Consider the following 18,946-nt stretch of genomic DNA (forward strand, 5'->3'; position numbering starts at 1 on the left):
ATATATATATATATATATATATATATATATATATAGATAGATAGATAGATAGATAGATAGATAGATAGATAGATAGATAGATAGTCACATAAACAACATTTTCCTTAAAATTATACATATATGTGTGTATTTATATATACATAATAAATACACACAATACACACACAAATATATTATGCAAACACAAACTTTTTTTTAATCTTTTGTCAGCCCCTTTTTAAAACATGAATGCATATTACAGTTTTTTTCTTCAGTATCGTGCAGCCCTAATAGAAAAGTTTTTTCTTTTAACTTTAGATACATTTGAATGTCACATTATACTGCCCTGGAGCAGCACAGAAGTGCCTGTCATTATTAGCTAGTTGATGTACATGCGATAAGCCCTTTGTCTATATTTGTCCGTCTGCTTCCTTGCTAACAGGGATGTGAATGACAGACTTAGTATTTGTCTCATGTGGCCCTCGGGCTTCTGGGACAAATAACTACATTACTTGTGTTAGAGAAGACCTTGAGCTTTACATTCAGACCTTGCCAGTAAATTCACTAAAATCTTGGTTTGCATGAATAAGCCTAATGCTGATCACAAATATATTCCAGCACTTTTTCTAAATATTCCTGATTAACAGTACTGAAAACCATTTTAAACCGCAAACAGATATCTGTTATTCCACACCTTCTACTGTGTTTAATTTTTTTTAAATAATCCAATCAACAGATTTCTATGAATTTTCCCTCCAAATCATCTCTGTCTATCCCAAACTCACCTCTGGATAGGACCACTCTGGAGAATAATCCGTCACTACAAACAGCCTTCCGGTAGCCTGCAACATTCCCATGTTCCCATGCGCCACGGCTTCGGCCACCTGCATGTACGCCAGCTGTCCCGCCTCGCCCGTCACTGCCCCGGCCTGAGAAGACTGAGGGCTACAGCACGGCTGCAGGCAGATGTCTGCAGAATTATACCCCCTCGCCCCATCTTCAGCACCTTGCTGTGCCGCGGTCCCAGAGGAGACCTGCCCCTCTGTTCCCGTATGGGTCATCAGCTGATGGCCGTAGAGAGCGTTGCCCCCCGCCACCACGCCTGTGCCGCTTCCACCCTCCACCGAAATAAAGTCATTGATGAGATCTGAGAACTGATTACCGAAGGAAACATCAAAATGGTCCAGGTTGATCTCCATGGACCCTCCTGCGTTAGTACCACTGCCCCCCAGGCTCTGGTGGGCATCCACTGTGCTGAAAAGACCCGGCACCAAACCGGCTCCTTGCAGAAGCGGCTGGAGCTGTTGATGGGGGCTGTTGGAAGTTCTGTTTCGTTCACCGCCATTGCACAAGGTTCCACTTTCTGCCCTCGCTGCCCCGTTGCCCTCTGCTGGCTGCTGGAGGTAATGCTCTGTGCCCCCTACACCGTCACCTTCTCCTCCTCCACCAGGCTGCAAGTGGTCCCCTGGTTTCAACACACAATCTGACTCTTTCTCCTGACCGCCTCCATCACCTGGTTCTGCTCCTGCTGGCTGTTCCATGCCACTGACTTCCTCGTGCTCCTGGCCCGGGTTGGTGAAGTGATTCTGGTACTGCAAAAGCTGGAGTCCGTTTCTTTTTGTCGGAGAGCTACCGTTGCAATTGGAGGTGGAGTGCTGTGTGTGGTGATGGTGGTGGAGATGTCCATTGGTGCCCGTCGAGTCTTGGGTCTTCACGACCGACAGGCCCATGTAAGCGGCGTCATGGGAGTTCTGGGTCGAACCGTTGTTCTGGTGGGCCTGGTTTTGAGTGGACTGGGGAGAGCCTTGCAAGAAGAAGCTGGGCGAGTGGCCCTGGTGGGCCAGGTGAGAGCTGGATATCTGTCCGTATCCTGCAGCTGACATCACACTGGCGGGATAATCCTGTTTGGCGTCAATGGCGCTGAAGTCCATCTGCTCAAGCGTTGTGCTGGGACTCAGGCCGCCCCCAGATGGCAGCAATGAACCAGTGGGAGTCAAAGCCAGAGAGTTTTGGGTCGAACCACTGCTTGAGGATCCAGAGATGCTGACCGCACCACTCACCACCTCACCCACTTGATATCCACTTTCGTGAGCCAGTTGTTGTTCAAATGAGGTGTCCTCGGTCTTGATGTTCTTCACGAGAGCGGGGTTGAAAGTATATCCGTTGTCACTTAGAGGCGGAGAACATTGCAATCCTCCATTACTGCAGCTGCTACTGTTACTCTCTTCAGTTTTTAACCCATTCCCACCATACGTTTGACCTTGCTTGGGGTTGTTGAGAAAGCAATCAGGGTCAAAGTTCATATTAGTCTCGGGCAGTTTGATAGACCCGGTCTCCAGGTTGCTAGAGAGCACCAGTTCTTCTGACATGCCGCCTGTCGACAACATAGCGAGCCCCTCCGTGGACCCAGCGTCTGCTAACCCTACGCCCACCGTCCCAGCGAATGCAAACTTATGGCTGTCGGTCGTCACCGCCAACACCAGACTGCTAGAAGCCGTGTCTGGACCCAGGAGGTGAGCGTTGGGGTCTACGGTAGGTGACATGCTATAGACTGGGTCACCAGAAACCTCAGACATAAAAACCGTGGCGGACTGAGACAGGCTACTCATGACAGAGGCCACGTGACCTATTCCGGCCACCACAGGGCTGTCGGCTATGTCGGGGTCCGAGTTAAGCCCGCTGCTGATGGAGACGGGTGAGCTCTGGGTGGTGTCTGGAACCTCCACCTGATTGGACGAGGACACCTCCATGCTATTCTGGTGGAGCAGTGCCGGCTTGGGCACCTTGCCGTTCCTCTTCTCTCGACCCGTTCCACCGGCACCGTCGCCACCCGCCCTGCCATTTTTGCCCCCGCCGTGACTGTGCTCCGTCTTGCCTTCGGACACATCGTTGTTCTGAACCTCGGAGTGGCCGCCGCCGTAGGCGCCTCCGGCACGTGGGTCCACTTTAGGGGAGATGATACGATGTTTGGCACTGTTGCATTTGTGATGTAGGCTGCTTCCAGCACCTGCAGAGAACAGACATGGTAACAAACTCTGCACATATCCTGATGTAAATACAAACATTTTTTCTACAATTACAATTCATTAAAGTTGTAAATAGAAGGAATGGAAAAGAAATGTCAACTGATGAAGATAGTTGCATTAGACACACAATAAATGAATTCTATTTTGTAAAGTTTAATAAAAAAGGTTGAACATAAGTAAAACAAACAAAGCATTGTAAAACACAAATATAAATATAAAGTTACAAAAATATAAAACATAATGTGGCGGTTTCCCGGACAGGGCTTATCCTAGTACCAGACTAAAATGCATGTTTGAGCTGCCATAATTAACTAACTAACACCTTGTACTGACATATTTGCACATCGTTGCCATTGTTTTATCTCAAGATGCACACCAGTATTTTATTTTTGTAAGGTAATTTGTAACATTTGTTTAAATATCCTAATATAACTAAGGCCTAGTACTGTCCGGGAAACCGCCCCAATATGTTTTTAATAAGTGATCATGCCTTACTGTTTATTTTATGTGGTGGAATAAACTGTCACTTTACTCAACAGTGCCATCTAGTGGTCAAAATCTATATAGCACTAAACCTGAAATCACTTTATTATAGCAGGTTTACGTCTGTATTCTTAACCCTCCTGTTATGTTTAAATTTTAGCAACACTTTTAATGTTCATATTGACCCCAAATAGTTTAATATGTGCTAAATAACTTTAAATTTAAAATAAAATTGTAGGAAAAACATAACTTTTTATTTTTATATATACATAAATTATTTATTAAATAGATTAATTTCTATGAAAACATATATTTTGTAGCACATACATTTAGTGTATATTTAGGGGAAAAGGAGTAATGAAAATCATTTATAACATTTATTTTATTTGAGAACAGTTTTACCAGTTTTTCATATTTTAATAGTAAAAAACACCCACTAGATCAGTTTTACAGGAACACTGTGTGTACTGTATGTACATCCAGACACTTTATCCAAAGTGACTAAAAGTAACTTCAAGTCAAAAAGTATCAAGGAAAAGTTAAAAAGTAGGTTAAAAGATACAATTATTAGCATATTTCGCAGAGCTGTCAAAGTAGCTTTGGGCTCAATTTGACCCCAAACATAATAGGAGGGTTAAAAAATGATTTATTCATTTATCTGGCATTCAAACTCTAAATGTCTCACAATAAAAAATATAGTCTCTGTAGAAACAGTAAAATACAAATTACATTGCTCAGAATATGACTTACATATGAAGTTATTTTACCTTACAGATTTGTATTTATTTTTCTCCAAGATATTTTAAACATTTCTATAGGGGATTTTTTTTGCTTAGAGTTTGCAGTTTTGACAGTTGAAACATATTGATGCAGTTTAGTTTCATTTACATCTTAACTTTGTTTCAGATGTGTCTTATAAAGGGGTCATATCATGAAAATCTGACTTTTTCATGATTAAGTGCTATAGGTCCCCAGTGCTTCTATCAACCTAGAAAATATAAAAAAGATCAACCCAGTAACTTAGTTTTGGTAAACCATTCTCTGCAAGCATGTGAAAAAAATAGCTTAATGAAAATTGGCGCCCCTTGTGATGTCAGAAGGGGATAATACCGCCCCTTAATCTGCACTATCCAACCACGGCACTGCCATTTTGTGCAGGGATCAGCTCATTTGCATTTTAAAGGACACACACAAAATGGCAAATTTTTTGCTCACACCTACAAAGTGGCAATTTAAAATGTTATTATAAATTATCTGTGGGATATTTTTGTGCTAGAACTTCACATATGTACTCTGGGGAACCCAAAGATTTATTTCACATCTTAAAAAGTCTGGTGACATGTCCCCTTTAAAGTTTAACTTAGAAGAATTAAAACAGAATCAGATTCAGTGTATATTTATGAAATGTATACAAATAGCACCGTTTAGATTATTGGCAAAATCTGATTGGAAACATACTAGTTTACTCTTAAATCTTTTAAATGGCATAAACTGATATATTGACAAATGCAAGCACAGAGTATCTTCTTAAAGTCTTATCTCACTGCATGCAAAGAAAAACAATTTAGATATAAGAAGATCCTTCTTTACTGTACATATCTTAGCCTAGCTGAAGCCTTCCCCTTCCGTTCTTCCTCGTGCTCTTACCCAGGTTGCCCGTGCAGAGGCAGTTGTGAGTCCGGGGAGGTGGTTTGGTCTGGTGGCTGTCCAGAATCTGCTGAACCAGCTGCTCTGCTGAGAACCCTGTGCTGCTATTCCCATTGCTGCAAGTCCACTTGATGCCATGAACTGCCGGGAGAGAGGAGGGACACACAGACGTCAGCCAGTCAGCCACACAGACCAGCACCTCGCCAGCACCCCTACTGACACTGCAGAGGAGACACAGTCTAACCCGCCCTGCCTCGCTTGCTTTTAATGCTTAGTTGATTCGCCTGTGACCTGAACTCTTAATGAGTACCAGCAATATGAAGCCAAGGACGGTTTATGGAAAGCTGTGAAAAATGTTTGATGATTTTGTGTATAGATTTTATGCTGTAGCTTAACTAGAAGATAATTATGTTAGTAGAGCAAAGGTCATGGGTTCGATCCAATTGATGAAATGTTTAACTTGAAGCACTTTATGTAAAACATCTGCCAAATGCATCAATGTAAATGTTCAATCCACAAACATTGAGCACAAATCTTATATTAAATCCTATATATAAAGTTTTGCTTTGTGCTTCGGCTTCATTAATATGAGTATTTATTTTTTAACTTTTTAGAAAAAAAGTATGTAAAACTTCAGTCACATGACTGTAGAGACACACAGGTGCTATTTAATATTACACATCTGCATTACAAGACACCCAAAGACACAAACGTAAAGCAACACTGACATCTGCTGGACATTTTGCGTTACTACTTTTGGTACAGTATAACCAACTCAATTTCTATTGAATAATTTGTTTATAATGGAGAAGTTTTACATTCATAAATAAAAGTGGAAGAAAGTCATTTAACCTGTTGAAGGCCTTTAAACTTTTAGAAGACCCTGATGTTCAATCTTTTTTTATCTTTTTATTTTTATTTATTATTATTTTTTATGTATTTATTTTTTAATCTATTTTTATTTACTCCTTCCTTAAATCTATGCTTGGTTCGTTGAGACTGTTACCTTACTTTATCTTATGTTTTTCATATGTTTTTATATCAGGTCTCAGATATCCTTTTCTTACGTTTTTAGGGTGGTTGGCAAGGTGCATTAGGGCCGTTTCTCAATCCGAAGGTTGCAGCTTCCAAAGGTCGCATACGCCATCAAGACGTCTTATTATTTCAAAATATTAACAATTATAAAATTGATTGTTATTCTTAGTTAATCGTAAATTGTTGCAATATGCTTATAACTTGGGAATGTAATGCTCTGTTTACTTAAATAAACCAGGCTTGATGACGTATGCAGCCTGCATGTGCGACCTCCGGAGGCTGCAGCCTTCGGATTGAGAAACGGCCTAGGTCTCAGTAGGTATCGTTTTCATTTCACGCTGCGCAGACTGTTCGGCGAATGACATCACAGTGTCGCGAGAGCGTCTCGAACACTCGCGGTTTTTTATGTCATCCGGCGATCGGTTTGCGCAACACCATGTGCAGTCGAGCACGGCGTGTGATACACACCGCCACATTCAGCAAATCCTTGCACCAAACACTTTATTGCGTTTGCGTGTCGCTTCATCCGCGTAAATCTAAAGATTTTCTAAACATCTGTGGAGAGAGAGAAGTGCAAAGTGTTTGTGGCCTCCTGAACGAGATGAGGGAGTTGATGCTTTGTGTTATAGCGACATCTCGTGTTCACATTGTGAATTTCACTTCACATAAAAATGTATCAAGCTTCCAACAGCGGACAAATACAGTTCTAATTTATTAAAAATCAACAATTTGGACTCATTTGTGGTCAATGTATTATTCACAATCACAAAACTACGAGGTGAGGAATCTCGTTATGTCTCTTATTTTGAATTTATGCCCAGAAATAAACATGATTGTTATTTAATACATAAGAGAGACTATATAATAATAATAATTTTGTATAGTTATGTAAAGACCACAGTTTTCATCTTGTGTTTTCAATATATCCTATTTGAAATGAGCATATATAGCCTACTCATTTGGCATTTTAGATATAAATTAATATTTATTTAGAGCCTTTGAATGTTTCTTTTTTATTGTATGGACACCAGTGTAGTTTTGTAAGTTTTGTAAGAACCATACAGATTTAGACGGACTTTTATGTGAAACAAATTACTACAGACTAACCCAAACATGCACGTTTTTCCTAAAAGAATAAAAACACTTTTTTCTATCATGGTGTTTACTTTCCATTGATGTCTGCTGTTTTAATAATGAACTGTAAAAATGTTATTTTCTATACCCCTGAAGATAACCCTAATTGTTTGCATAGTTATATTTTCCTTATTTATTCATTATTGTGTCAATATACCAGAAATCTGACACCAAGAGCAAATCTCTCAAAACTAAAATGTCCTGCAATTTCACTCTCTCGCCAGTAGGTGTCACTATCGCACCGTCACTGAGTGTAAGTACTGGAAGGTCATTCAAAGAGATGATGATGATGTGCGAAGCGTTCAGCTGGCCTGTCACTACAGCACTACCACATCAGGAAGTTAATGACTCATTGATGTGGGTTCAGATATTGGAGGGAAGAAAGGGCGCTGTGAATGTATAGAGTGTGAGTCCATACACTGACACTGTCCAGAAGTCACCAGTAATTCACAGCTGAACTCTCTGTTCTTTTTATAACTCTCTCTCATCAAGATTGAGTATGAAAGCCGCTGTCTGGATTTCGGCATACATTCGTCCTCGCGGCGGTTCGGTCGAGTTAAAAGCATAGCGGACCAGAGGACAGGTGTCAGAATGATTTGGGTCTTCTCCTGACAGGCACCTTCAGTACAAGGGCCCCCCACTGCGATCTGAAACTGATCTAAGGTCCCTTCTGATCTAACCAGGTCATTTGTGATTATTAATAAGGATTTTTTTCTACATTAAACATAAAACATTACTGGAGCGGATTCCTATATGTGTGTTAGGTAGCAATAATTATAATTTATATATTTAAATGACGGTAATGGTATTTTTTTAGTGTACAAATGTATAAATAACATCTCGAGGTTTGAATGCGGCCCAACAAGGGAGCTGTTTCTTCAAGAGCTGTAAAATCCTTTAGAGCAGAACATAACTAGACACTTTATATTCATTACAGAAAGTTCAATGACTTTTCCCTGACTTTTTTAAGATTGGTAATAATTCCCATGACCTTTGCAGGGCTGAAAATAACCATTTTAAAATTCCTTTATATTTAACATGACTGCAGGAAACACAAGTGCGACGTGACAAGTTTCCAGTTATTTTTTTGTCCTGATGCACAAAATCACATATAATTAAAACAAATGTTATATTTAATATACAGCTGTGTGGATCTGGATTAGGACACATCAACTTGTACAAAATGTACTGTACACTGCAAAAAATGATTTTCAAGAAAAAATGTTCTTAGTATTTTTGTCTTGTTTTCTGTAATAATATCTACAAATTCTTAATTAAGATGCTTTTTCTTGATGAGCAAAACGACCCAAGAAAATAAATCTAGTTTTTAGACCAAAAATATCAAATTTAAGTGATTTTGTGCATAAAACAAGCAACAAAATATGCCAATGGCATAAGCAAAAAAATCTTAAACATATTTGTTAAACACTAAATTCAAGAAAAATAAAAAAAATTGCTTACAGATTTTTTTTGCTTGTTTTTTACATAAAATTTGATATTTTTGGTCAAAAAACTAGACTTATTTTCTTGGGTAGTTTTGCTCATCAAAAAAGCATCTTAATTTAAGAATTTCTAGATATTTTTACTGAAAACAAGACAAAAAAACTAAGAAAATGTTTTCTGGAACATAATTTTTGCAGTGAGGTGTTTAAGAAAAAAGTAAACTCATTTCAAGATTTTTTTTCGCACCCCATTGGGAGATTTTTTTTTGCTTGGTTTAGCACAAATTCACTTACATTTTATATTTTTGGTCTAAAAACTAGATTTATTTTCTTAGGTAATTTTGCTCATCAAGAAAATGCATCTTGATTTTATTTATTTTTTTAAATATTTGTACTGAAAACAAGACAAAAATATTAGCTAATTGGCAGATTTTTTTTGCTTATTTTATGCACAAAATCACTTAAATTTGATAATTTTGGTCTAAAAACTAGACTTATTTTCTTGGGTCGTTTTGCTCATCAAAAAAGCATCTTAATTTAAGAATTTGTATATATTTTTACTAAAAACAAGACAAAAATACTAAGAATTTTTTTCTTGAAAATAATTATTTGCAGTAAATCACAAACTCATTGTCATTGCCAACTAAATTTGCACAAACTAAGCTCTTTTTATAAATGACAAATTCCTCAAGGTTTGTAAAATGAAGTCAGACACATTATCATTACAAATACACTGTGAATGAATGATATTATCAGATATGATTTACTCACACATGGGCTTGAGCTGTCCAATGAGCTCTTCCTTGGTCCATTTGGCCCACTCTTTCTTATCTGTGTTGATGGAGCACAGGATGGGTCCACATGGTTTCCCACAATCCTCTATGGCGGGCACGTTCAGGTAGTGGACCAGCACAATGTCAGGGTTCTGAAGGAGAGAGAAATCATGATAAAAGACTCCACATAATGAAAAAGGAAGGAAGTCGAGACAAAAGCAAGTGGAAACTGACAAGAAAAGGTGAACAGTGATGGGACAAAGCCCCTACCCAAAAGTATAACCACAAACGTTGTAAATCACTTCTTTTGCATCTACGGTGGTCTCACATACTGTTTACAGCATCCGAAGTGACATCTATCCATGCAATTAAAACTTCAACTAAACGCACGCACAAGAGAATCTCGCCAGAAGCACGAACAGCCACGGCGGAGGAGCTAACGTGTTAAACGTCGGGTCCGCGAGTTGTTTTGCGTTCGGTGGCAGGAGGTGGGAGTCGTTAATTGGCAAGCACGCACGGAAACACAAGCGTCTTCCATTCTTCGCCGAGCTCCCCGGAGCAGATGCCCCCAATTAACTTCTAAGTATTTACCAACATCAAAACACCACAATTCATCCCGGCTAAGAATTACGGCCATAAATTATCCTAATTGACAGCCTAAGAGTAATAGGTGTTGCTTAAAACTCAGCTGCTACGGGAAGGAGTCGAGGGTGCGAAGGAGGTACAGGTACGTTGAGTTCGGGGATCTTGGAATGACAAATCAAACTGATACACTTAGAGGACACCGTTGTTACATGTACTGTAGCTATAGATTTACCTTTGCACAAAATTGCAACTTTCATACAAGAAAACATCCATCACAATTTCTTTATATAAAGCCGAAGTGTAATAATGGTAACAGACAGCTGTACAGGGACTGACGGATGCATGTGGGGTCCTGACAGAGAAGAATGAGGCCCGATACAATTCTGAAGGTTTGTCAATGTTACATTGTCAATAAATTTCCCCCGCTGCCAATAATTTAGTTTCTCCATCAATCTGCCTCCGCTCACTCCTGGATTCATCTTTTTGGATGTAAAAGTGAGACCCTCATCCATTTTCACATTCACTGACCGTGTTAATGACTAAAACTTTCACTCTCAGCATTCTCTAAATAAATCAATGTGTTACAGACCAAAACTCGAATTTAAAACTACAGCGAATCAGTAGCTTCACATCACCTTCGGCTTTTGAAACACAGCCAACATTTCCCCTTTTTACCCATGAAGAGTGCGGATCTCTCTGTGAAAGACAAAATAAACTTCTCTTCTTCAAACGGCTGTCTGACGGCCATATTAGCATTTTAATATCGCAGCATTAGTGACCAGATGGGAGACGGAAAAAGCGAACATGTTCGGCGATGCGTATTATAAGGTTTCTGCACAAAATCTTAAAATAAAAACAGTCTGGCCGATTTCATTGCATTCTTAAACAAGAGTAAAATTGCATTGCATTATTCTTCCCTTTTGAATAAAACTCTACTGCTGTTAAAAATGTTACACTACATACACAACGCCTTTTTTCTTTTGATAGTCAAGAACATTCTGATAAAAAGATTTAGTTGAACAAATAAAATATGGTCACACTCTCCGAAAAAAAGTTACATGAAGGGCTGTATATTTAAAAAAAATACACTTTTGTACCTAAAAAGTGCATGTTGGTAAAATGGCACAACTTTTGTACCTTTTTTTCTGAGTGTGCAGGTGTAAGGTGACCTATGAACCACCAAATGACCATCTGATGCTTGATGGACACAAAAATGGCAAACCTCCAATCTGATTTTTTGCCTTCTGAGTCAGCACGGATTTTGGAGGAATTTAAACATGGGGAAATGTGTGAATGTTGGAAGTTCAAACACTCCTATTGGTTTCTGAAAGCACCATTAAAATATATATAATACATGAACATGCAAGGGTTAAAGGTTTAGGTCCAGGCATTGCATATCTATGGAGATTTCTCCAAGCACATGGTCCATTTAGGCCTGTTTATGACCTCTAGGTTAGCACTGGTGTTGGATAATACATTACGCACCCAAAGAAAGTATAAATTAAACAAATCTCTTTTTGTCTAAACCAGGCTTTTCTGAATGCCTGGTGGTGTTGATGGAATTCCAGGGGGTTAATTAATTACAATTAAATTAAATAAATACATTTAAAATAAAAAATCTAAATAAAAGAAATATATTTTATTTACTTAATCTGAATGCACTGCAAAAAATGATTTCCAAGAGAAAGAATTCTTAGTAATATTTTTGTCTTGTTTTCAGTAAAAATCTCTAAAAATTCTGAAATTAAGATGCGTTTTCTTGATGAGCAAAACGGCCCAAGAAGATAAGTCTAGTTTGTAGACCAAAAATATCAAATGTAAGTGATTTTGTGGTTAAAACAAGCAAAAAAAAATATATATATAAATAATGGGGTAAGCAATTTTTTTCTAGAATTTTTCTTGAATTTAGTGTTTAAGAAAAATTTTCAAAATTATTTTGCTTATCCCTTTTTCCGATATTTTTGTTTTTTTATGCACAAAATCACTTAAATTTGATATTTTTGGTCTAAGAACTAGACTTATGTTCTTGGGTTGTTTTGTTCATCAAAAAAAAAACATCTTAATTTAAGAATTTTTAGAGTTTCTTACTAAAACAAGAGTGTTTTTTTCTTGAAAATAATTTTTTGCAGTGTGTCATGTGAACATTAAACACAACACCAAAATATATATAAAAAAAATTTAAGAAAAAAAAATTTCAAGAAAAAAATCCTTAGTATTTTTGTCTTGTTTTAGTAAGAAACTCTAAAAATTCTTAAATTAAGATGCTTTCTCTGGATGAGCAAAACGACCCAAGAAAATAAGTCAAGTTTTTAGACCAAAAATATCAAATTTAAGTGATTTTGTGATTAAAACAAGCAAAAAAATAAATAAAAAATTGCCAATGGGGTAAGCACATTTTTTCTTGAACACAAATTTTTCTTGAATTTAGTGTTTAAGAAAACTGTTCAAAATTATTTTGCTTAGCCCTTTTTCAGATATTTTTGCTTTTTTATGCACAAAATCACTTAAATTTGATATTTTTGGTCTAAGAACTAGACTTATGTTCTTGGGTTGTTTTGTCAAAAAAAAAAAAACATTTTAATTTAAGAATTTTTAGATATTTTTACTGAAAACAAGACAAAAATTCTAAGATTTTTTTTTCTTGAAAATAATTTTTTGCAGTGTGTCATGTGACCATTAAAAAACACCAAAATATATCACAAAACTGAAACTTGTTACAAGATAAAGGTCCAATAAAAATATGTACACGGCAAAAAAAAAATTCAAGAAAAAAATTCTTAGTATTTTTGTCTTGTTTTCAGTAAACATATCTAAAAATTCTTAAATTAAGATGCTTTCTCTGGATGAGCAAAACGACCCAAGAAAATAAGTCTAGTTTTTAGACCAAAAATGGACATTTTGAAAAAATGTTTAAACACTAAATTCAAGAAAAATTTAAGAAAAATCTGCTTACCCCAGATTTGGCAGATTTTTTTTCTTGAAAATAATTTTTTTGCAGTGTACTGTTAAAACTTTACTTAAAATAAAATCTTAAGCTGTACACTTATATAATTTAGGTCAAAAGGATTCGGCTGACAAAAAAGTTTGAAAGCCCCTGATCTAAATCATTAGTCCTCAGACGGGAAGAGCTCCAGTGTGGACCCAAAAATATTTGATGTATATCATATAAATGTGTATATTTTGAACATTTGAGAGGTTTAACCCGTCAAAAGATCAAACTGTTCCTCTCCAGATGACTGACTGTGTTGACTGACCCAAAAAGTTTCTTTCAGAATGGGATCTGAAATTTTTCTCATCTCTCCACGGTGGTGCAATATTTGCAGTTTCTTATGGAATATTCGACATACGGCTGTAACCTGGCAACAAGGCTTTAATAGATGCCCGCATGCACACTCAAACACATGTTCACGCACACGACCACTGTAGCTCAACCGTAAACTGCTTTCCATCTCATCAACGATAATGAAGGTAATAAATTAAGTGTATACATTCCCTTTCTCTCCTCATCCCTCTGTTCATCTATCCTGAGTTTGCACACAGGTGAATCTCGTATTGCAGGCACGTCCGTGTAGGTTTGTAAGTCGTCTCACACCTGCTTCCAATGTTTAGTTTATTTCATCCAGTCGAATCCATACGTAACAAACGCACGCACAAATACAACACCGTACCAGAGAAATCTATTCTGCATTTATCTGACTATATAATATTCTTCACTTCTTTAAAAAAATGTGTCAAAACCACTTAATGTAAAACTAGACGTGTCCTGAATTATTGTGTGAGGAATTTATCCGACTTCAGTCATTCTCAAGGCCAGAAAACTTACATTTTAAAGAAACAATTCATCCAGAAAATGAAAATTCTTTTTACTCATCTTGTTACAAACCTGTGTCACTTTCTTATTTCACCATTAAAGTCATCCATCTGACTCATGCGCTATATTAACCCATATAAAAAGAAAATTCACAGATGCGATCTCTTATCTAGATCTTATCTCTTCCTAGATATCAGCAAGATTCAATGGAGAGCAAATAGAAACTTTTTAAGTTTTTTTGGTTTCTGAGAAAATGACCCAGAAATGTCACAAATGTGAGCCTGGACCACAAAACCAGCCATAAGGGTCAATTTTTTGAAATTGAGATTTATACATCATTTGAAAGCTTTAAATAAGCGTTCCATTTATGCATGGTTTGTTAGGATAGAAACATTTTGATACAACTATTTGAAAATCTGGAATCTGAGAGTGCAAAAAAATATTGAGAAAATTGCCTTTAAAGCAACACTAAAGTTTTACACAGTTTTTGCTCTTTGCTCCCCCTACAGGTTGGAAGCGGAATTGTCCACTGTCGTAAATAATTTAGGCTACTGCAGCAAAGATGCCTCTGATTGGATTGTAGGTGTGCCGTAAAGCAAGTTTTTGTAGTTTTCACTCGAACTACAGGAACGCGACCTGACGGTTGGAAACTTCTTTAGTGCGGTTTTGGCCGATAGAGGGCTGCAAAGCGAATGTGGAAGTGCCGTTCACCCTGTTTCGAGTGGATGAACGACTGAAACTTTTTTGGAAACATAGGTTAAAACATAAGGAAAAAAAACTCTTTAGTGTTGCTTTAAAGATGTCCAAAATGTAGGTTTTACCTGGCAGTTCGTAGTGCTTATCAAAGTTTTGCATAATTTCTTTAAATGCTGTTTTTTCCACTGTATTAAATGGCGTTGCAATGCATTGCGTTACACTGTCAGTTAAGAAGCACCATCTGATATGGTCTCATTTATACAGGCGCTGCAGCACCCCCTTGTGTTTTTTAAAGAGATATGTAATCATTGCGGTGATCTGAAATCATTGCAATGAGGACAATTAATCCCGATGAGACGATTATTTAATCATTGTGACAGCCCTAATCTTAACAATGTTACAAGCTGAGCTCAGATTTGCATTTAACATTAATATTACTTAACATTTCAATATGAAATTTCTCCTTAAATTTTCCCAAATCCAGATTATTTTACCTATAAACTGTCAGACAAAACGGCCAAAATGGTTCTTAGCTGTCACTGGGGCAGTACCTTTTAAAAGGTCCTAATATGTACCATTTAGGTATACATTTGGTACTAATATTTACCTCTGAGTTAGTAAAATGAACTCTTTAGGTGCAAAGGTGTACTTTTTAAAAGGGTACTGCTAAGGACAATTTGTGGGAAATGTACCCACAAAGAATGAAAGTAACACATTTAACACTCAGCAGGCCTGTAGCTGTTCACGTGTAACATCTATGCAATATAAAGTCTGTGTGTGACTTGAATGCTGACAAACTGAATGTGTACGTCTTTAATATTTGCCCTGGACGCAGTGTATGTAATGATAAATGTGCAGTATGTCCATCATTAGGCAGCTCTCTGCCCACGGCGCACACACAATTCATTTCAAGGGCAATTTCCCCTCACATACGGTGGGTTTTATGGGTGGACACAGATGTGTGTTGTAATCGATGAGGCTTTTTTATTTAAACCCTGAGTACGGTCCATCTTTCCCTGATATATACACTTCAGACTCTCTCAACTCTGTTTATCTATGGTTTAAATGACAACACTAAGTACACAAGTGAGCATTGTATATTGCTCACTTTATATGCAGTACCACTGTTGGCCTGAGGGGGCAGCATTGATCACACTGCAGAAATACAAAGCAGCCAAAAGATGAATAAATTGATGTTCTTTTGAAGGGAAAAGGACATTTAATGTATTCTTAATGTGTTATTAAACAACAAAGACAAAAATAGATTTGTTTCTATTCATTTCAAAACGAAAATATAATTTACACCCCACAAATAAATGCATTTTACCTGTCTTTTCCAATATGAAGAATATTCACATTTGTCAGCTAACTCAAATTTGTGTTGTTATACACAAGCAATGCAATAAAGAAGACGGAAGTCTTATTGAATCATGGGTACTGGTCAAAGGTAATCACCCACAGTATTTAGATACATCACATCCTGAATGGTTATAAGAGCTTTTAAAGATCTGTTTACTGCAGTGGACATCATGCATCAGAGGGTTAATTACTTTTTGTCACTTTTATTTATACGCACCGAGCCACACGAACACAACTGACCACACAAGCATGAGTACTGACAGGCATCTGCCACGGGGAATACAAATGTCTCTTGAGCAAATGGAGACACGCAAGAGAGTTTGTAAGATCTACTGTAGCATAATAAGAATTAATTGAGGACATCAATACACCATTAATCCTTAACACATAGAAGCTGAAATAGCACTTATACAGCCAGACAACACAAAACGCATTAAAAAGTATGTGTGTGAGAGAAAGAAAGAAAGAAAAGAGAGATAAAGTCTGAAAGGGTTTGTGCCTGAATGAGAGAAACAATGATTTAGTGAAAATGTGAAATGTTTTTCTTTTGCTTTAATGGAAATTTCACGTACACATGACAACGCAGTTAAAAAGATATGGATTTACATGGATCTCTGAAGATGACTATATACACTGCACTACATATGCCAGGCCAGTAGATGGGGATGTTACCTTGTAAAGAAACACTACAAGCCGGCACACATGCGCATTCATCTACAGAAAGATAAATGCAAACCAAAAGCTTTTTTTGGACAGATGTTGAGTGACCCTGCACTAGTTATGCGCGGATTGGCGTTTTCTCCAACCTGCGGGTCCCGCTTTTATGAAATACGTTATCACGTAAACAAGCACCTAAAATGTATAAAAACTTTGTTGACTTCTAATCTGCTCCTAAAATTTTATCTCATATTGCATGCATATAAAGAAAACAAATAAGAAGTTACATTTTGTTGGACATATTTTGTATTTAAAGGTGCACTGTGTAACTTTAAAAAGGATCTCTTGACAGAAATGCAATATAATCTACATAACTACATTATCAGTGGTGTATAAAGATCATTCATACAAAATTAACTGTTTTGTTTTATTACCTCAGAATGAGCCATTTTTATTTACATACACGCCGGTTGCCTTACATGGAAGTCGCCATTTCATGCCACCGTGTTTCTACAGTAGCCCTAAGGGGTTGTGCACACCTAAACTTTTAAACGCGGCTGGAGGACACCTATTGCCAGCTGTTTTTCAGCCGAGCGCTTTCTAACTGTGATACTTGAGCTGTTAGCCGGTTGGTTGTTGTGATACCTGCCACTCCTCCACTGTGAGTGGACGGCCGTGTGAGAACTGACATTGACGAGCGGAGCTTTTCACCCAGAGTTGAATCTCTTTCAACTCTCGACGCTCAGCGCCAAGTGCGGAAAAAACTGACCAGCGCCGGCTTATTTGAAAAACGCTGAGTTTCATTTGGAATCTGTTGAAAACATGCGCCGGCCGCGGGCATAAAAGCTTTGGTGTGCACGCCCCCTAAACGGACAAACTGCTCTGTAGCGTATTTTGTCACTAAATTGTCTCAGACGATGACATCTACCGTAGCTTCTCTATCAGTTTCGAAAGAGGTTAGTTAGTTGCAATTCACAACCCCACCACTAGATGCCGCTAAAACTCTACACAGTGGTTCTCCAAATCTAAAGATCCTTAAAAAGTGTTCATCACAGCAATGCCATCCAAGAAATATTTTAGTTTCCCCCAAAAACTTTAAGTTCAAGATTCTCAAAAAATAACCATTTCTTTATTACCTTTTTATAGGCTGTCGAACCTTTCACCACTATAGACAGACATTTTCTGTGGATGTTAAATGACTCAACAAAGAACCTTTGTGGTACCTTTAATTTTAGTGTATACAATTTTTTTGTGTGTACAATTATAGTGTATAAAACATTTCATCGTAAAGTACAATTGTTATGTTTACTAAATATATGATTTTAATAAAAAAGGAAACCAGAATGTGTACTTGTGTAGTGGAATGACATACTGTAATGAATTACAGTAATTTGTCGTGAAAATAACACCACCATGTTCTGTTTTTTTTACTTTAGACTTGGAGAATAAATAAAATGCACACTTTCAGATGCAATATCTCTGGGCCCAGTAGAGGAATAAAGCTGAGATGAAGGTCCTTTCTTTCTTTCTTTCAGTCTTTTAGTTTTTTTCTGTGCACTTTATTGGCATAACCGTTTCTATACAAAACTGCCAAAGCATTTAATCAATACAAAGCAGTATTGACAGAAACGATAACAAGAAAATATAAAAATTCTCTGTTCCGAGTTCATTTCTGTTCTTTTAGGGCCCCTAAGAGCCACATAAAAGAACCGACAGAAGTTTTTGAAGTTGTCTGCTTTTGATGACATCACTAACACTGCTGTCTCGCATCTGGACAGAAGAGAGAAACACTGATGTGTGTGGCTTCAAACAATATACACACACACACACACACACACACACACACGCACTTACACACATACACACACAAACATACACATGCAGACAATGTAGGAGCGGTCTTGGGTATCTTGTATTATCCTGAAGAAATCTATTTGCGATAACAACTGAGTAGATGCACGATATCTTGCTTATTACACAGCTAAATATGTGCACATGAAATACTGCCAGACAGCAGACGATTCTGGGCCGGATCCGCACCGGAGCTACAGACTTCAATGCGAATCTGGCACGTTTCCATTCCAGAGTCGTCTGCTTTCAGCAAGGAAAAAAAATCCTAGTGACTTTAAGCCAAAACAACACCAAACAACTTCAAAGTTCAAACAAGATGAACATGCTTTTGGTTTAATCATGCATACATATATTCTCACTTATGTTATAAATTAAGCATATTTATATTGCATTTATTTGAAAGTATTAAACTGCACCTGCCAAAATGACTCGCTGTACCCGGATGAGCGTTGATAAAAAACTGGCCAC

The 18,946-nt window shown here is 37.5% G+C and overlaps 1 protein-coding gene across 10 annotated transcripts in view; it reads right to left on the reverse strand.

Moving 5' to 3' along the window:
• Window positions 1-18,946, reverse strand: part of camta1b (calmodulin binding transcription activator 1b) — a 375,185-nt gene that overhangs the window by 26,262 nt on the left and 329,977 nt on the right. For 8 of the 10 annotated variants that reach the window (XM_055183906.2, XM_055183911.2, XM_055183905.2 and 5 more), the window contains 3 exons: window positions 9,518-9,671; window positions 5,136-5,276; window positions 765-2,986 (listed from right to left, as the gene is read on the reverse strand). In XM_055183906.2, coding sequence (XP_055039881.2) covers window positions 765-2,986; window positions 5,136-5,276; window positions 9,518-9,671 — 2,517 coding nt within the window. The remainder of the gene's footprint in view (window positions 1-764; window positions 2,987-5,135; window positions 5,277-9,517; window positions 9,672-18,946) is intronic. The other 2 variants (XM_055183913.2, XM_055183908.2) reach the window with 1 other exon arrangement.

Source organism: Misgurnus anguillicaudatus, chromosome 14 (assembly GCF_027580225.2).
Source record: "Misgurnus anguillicaudatus chromosome 14, ASM2758022v2, whole genome shotgun sequence".
NCBI lineage: Eukaryota > Metazoa > Chordata > Actinopteri > Cypriniformes > Cobitidae > Misgurnus > Misgurnus anguillicaudatus.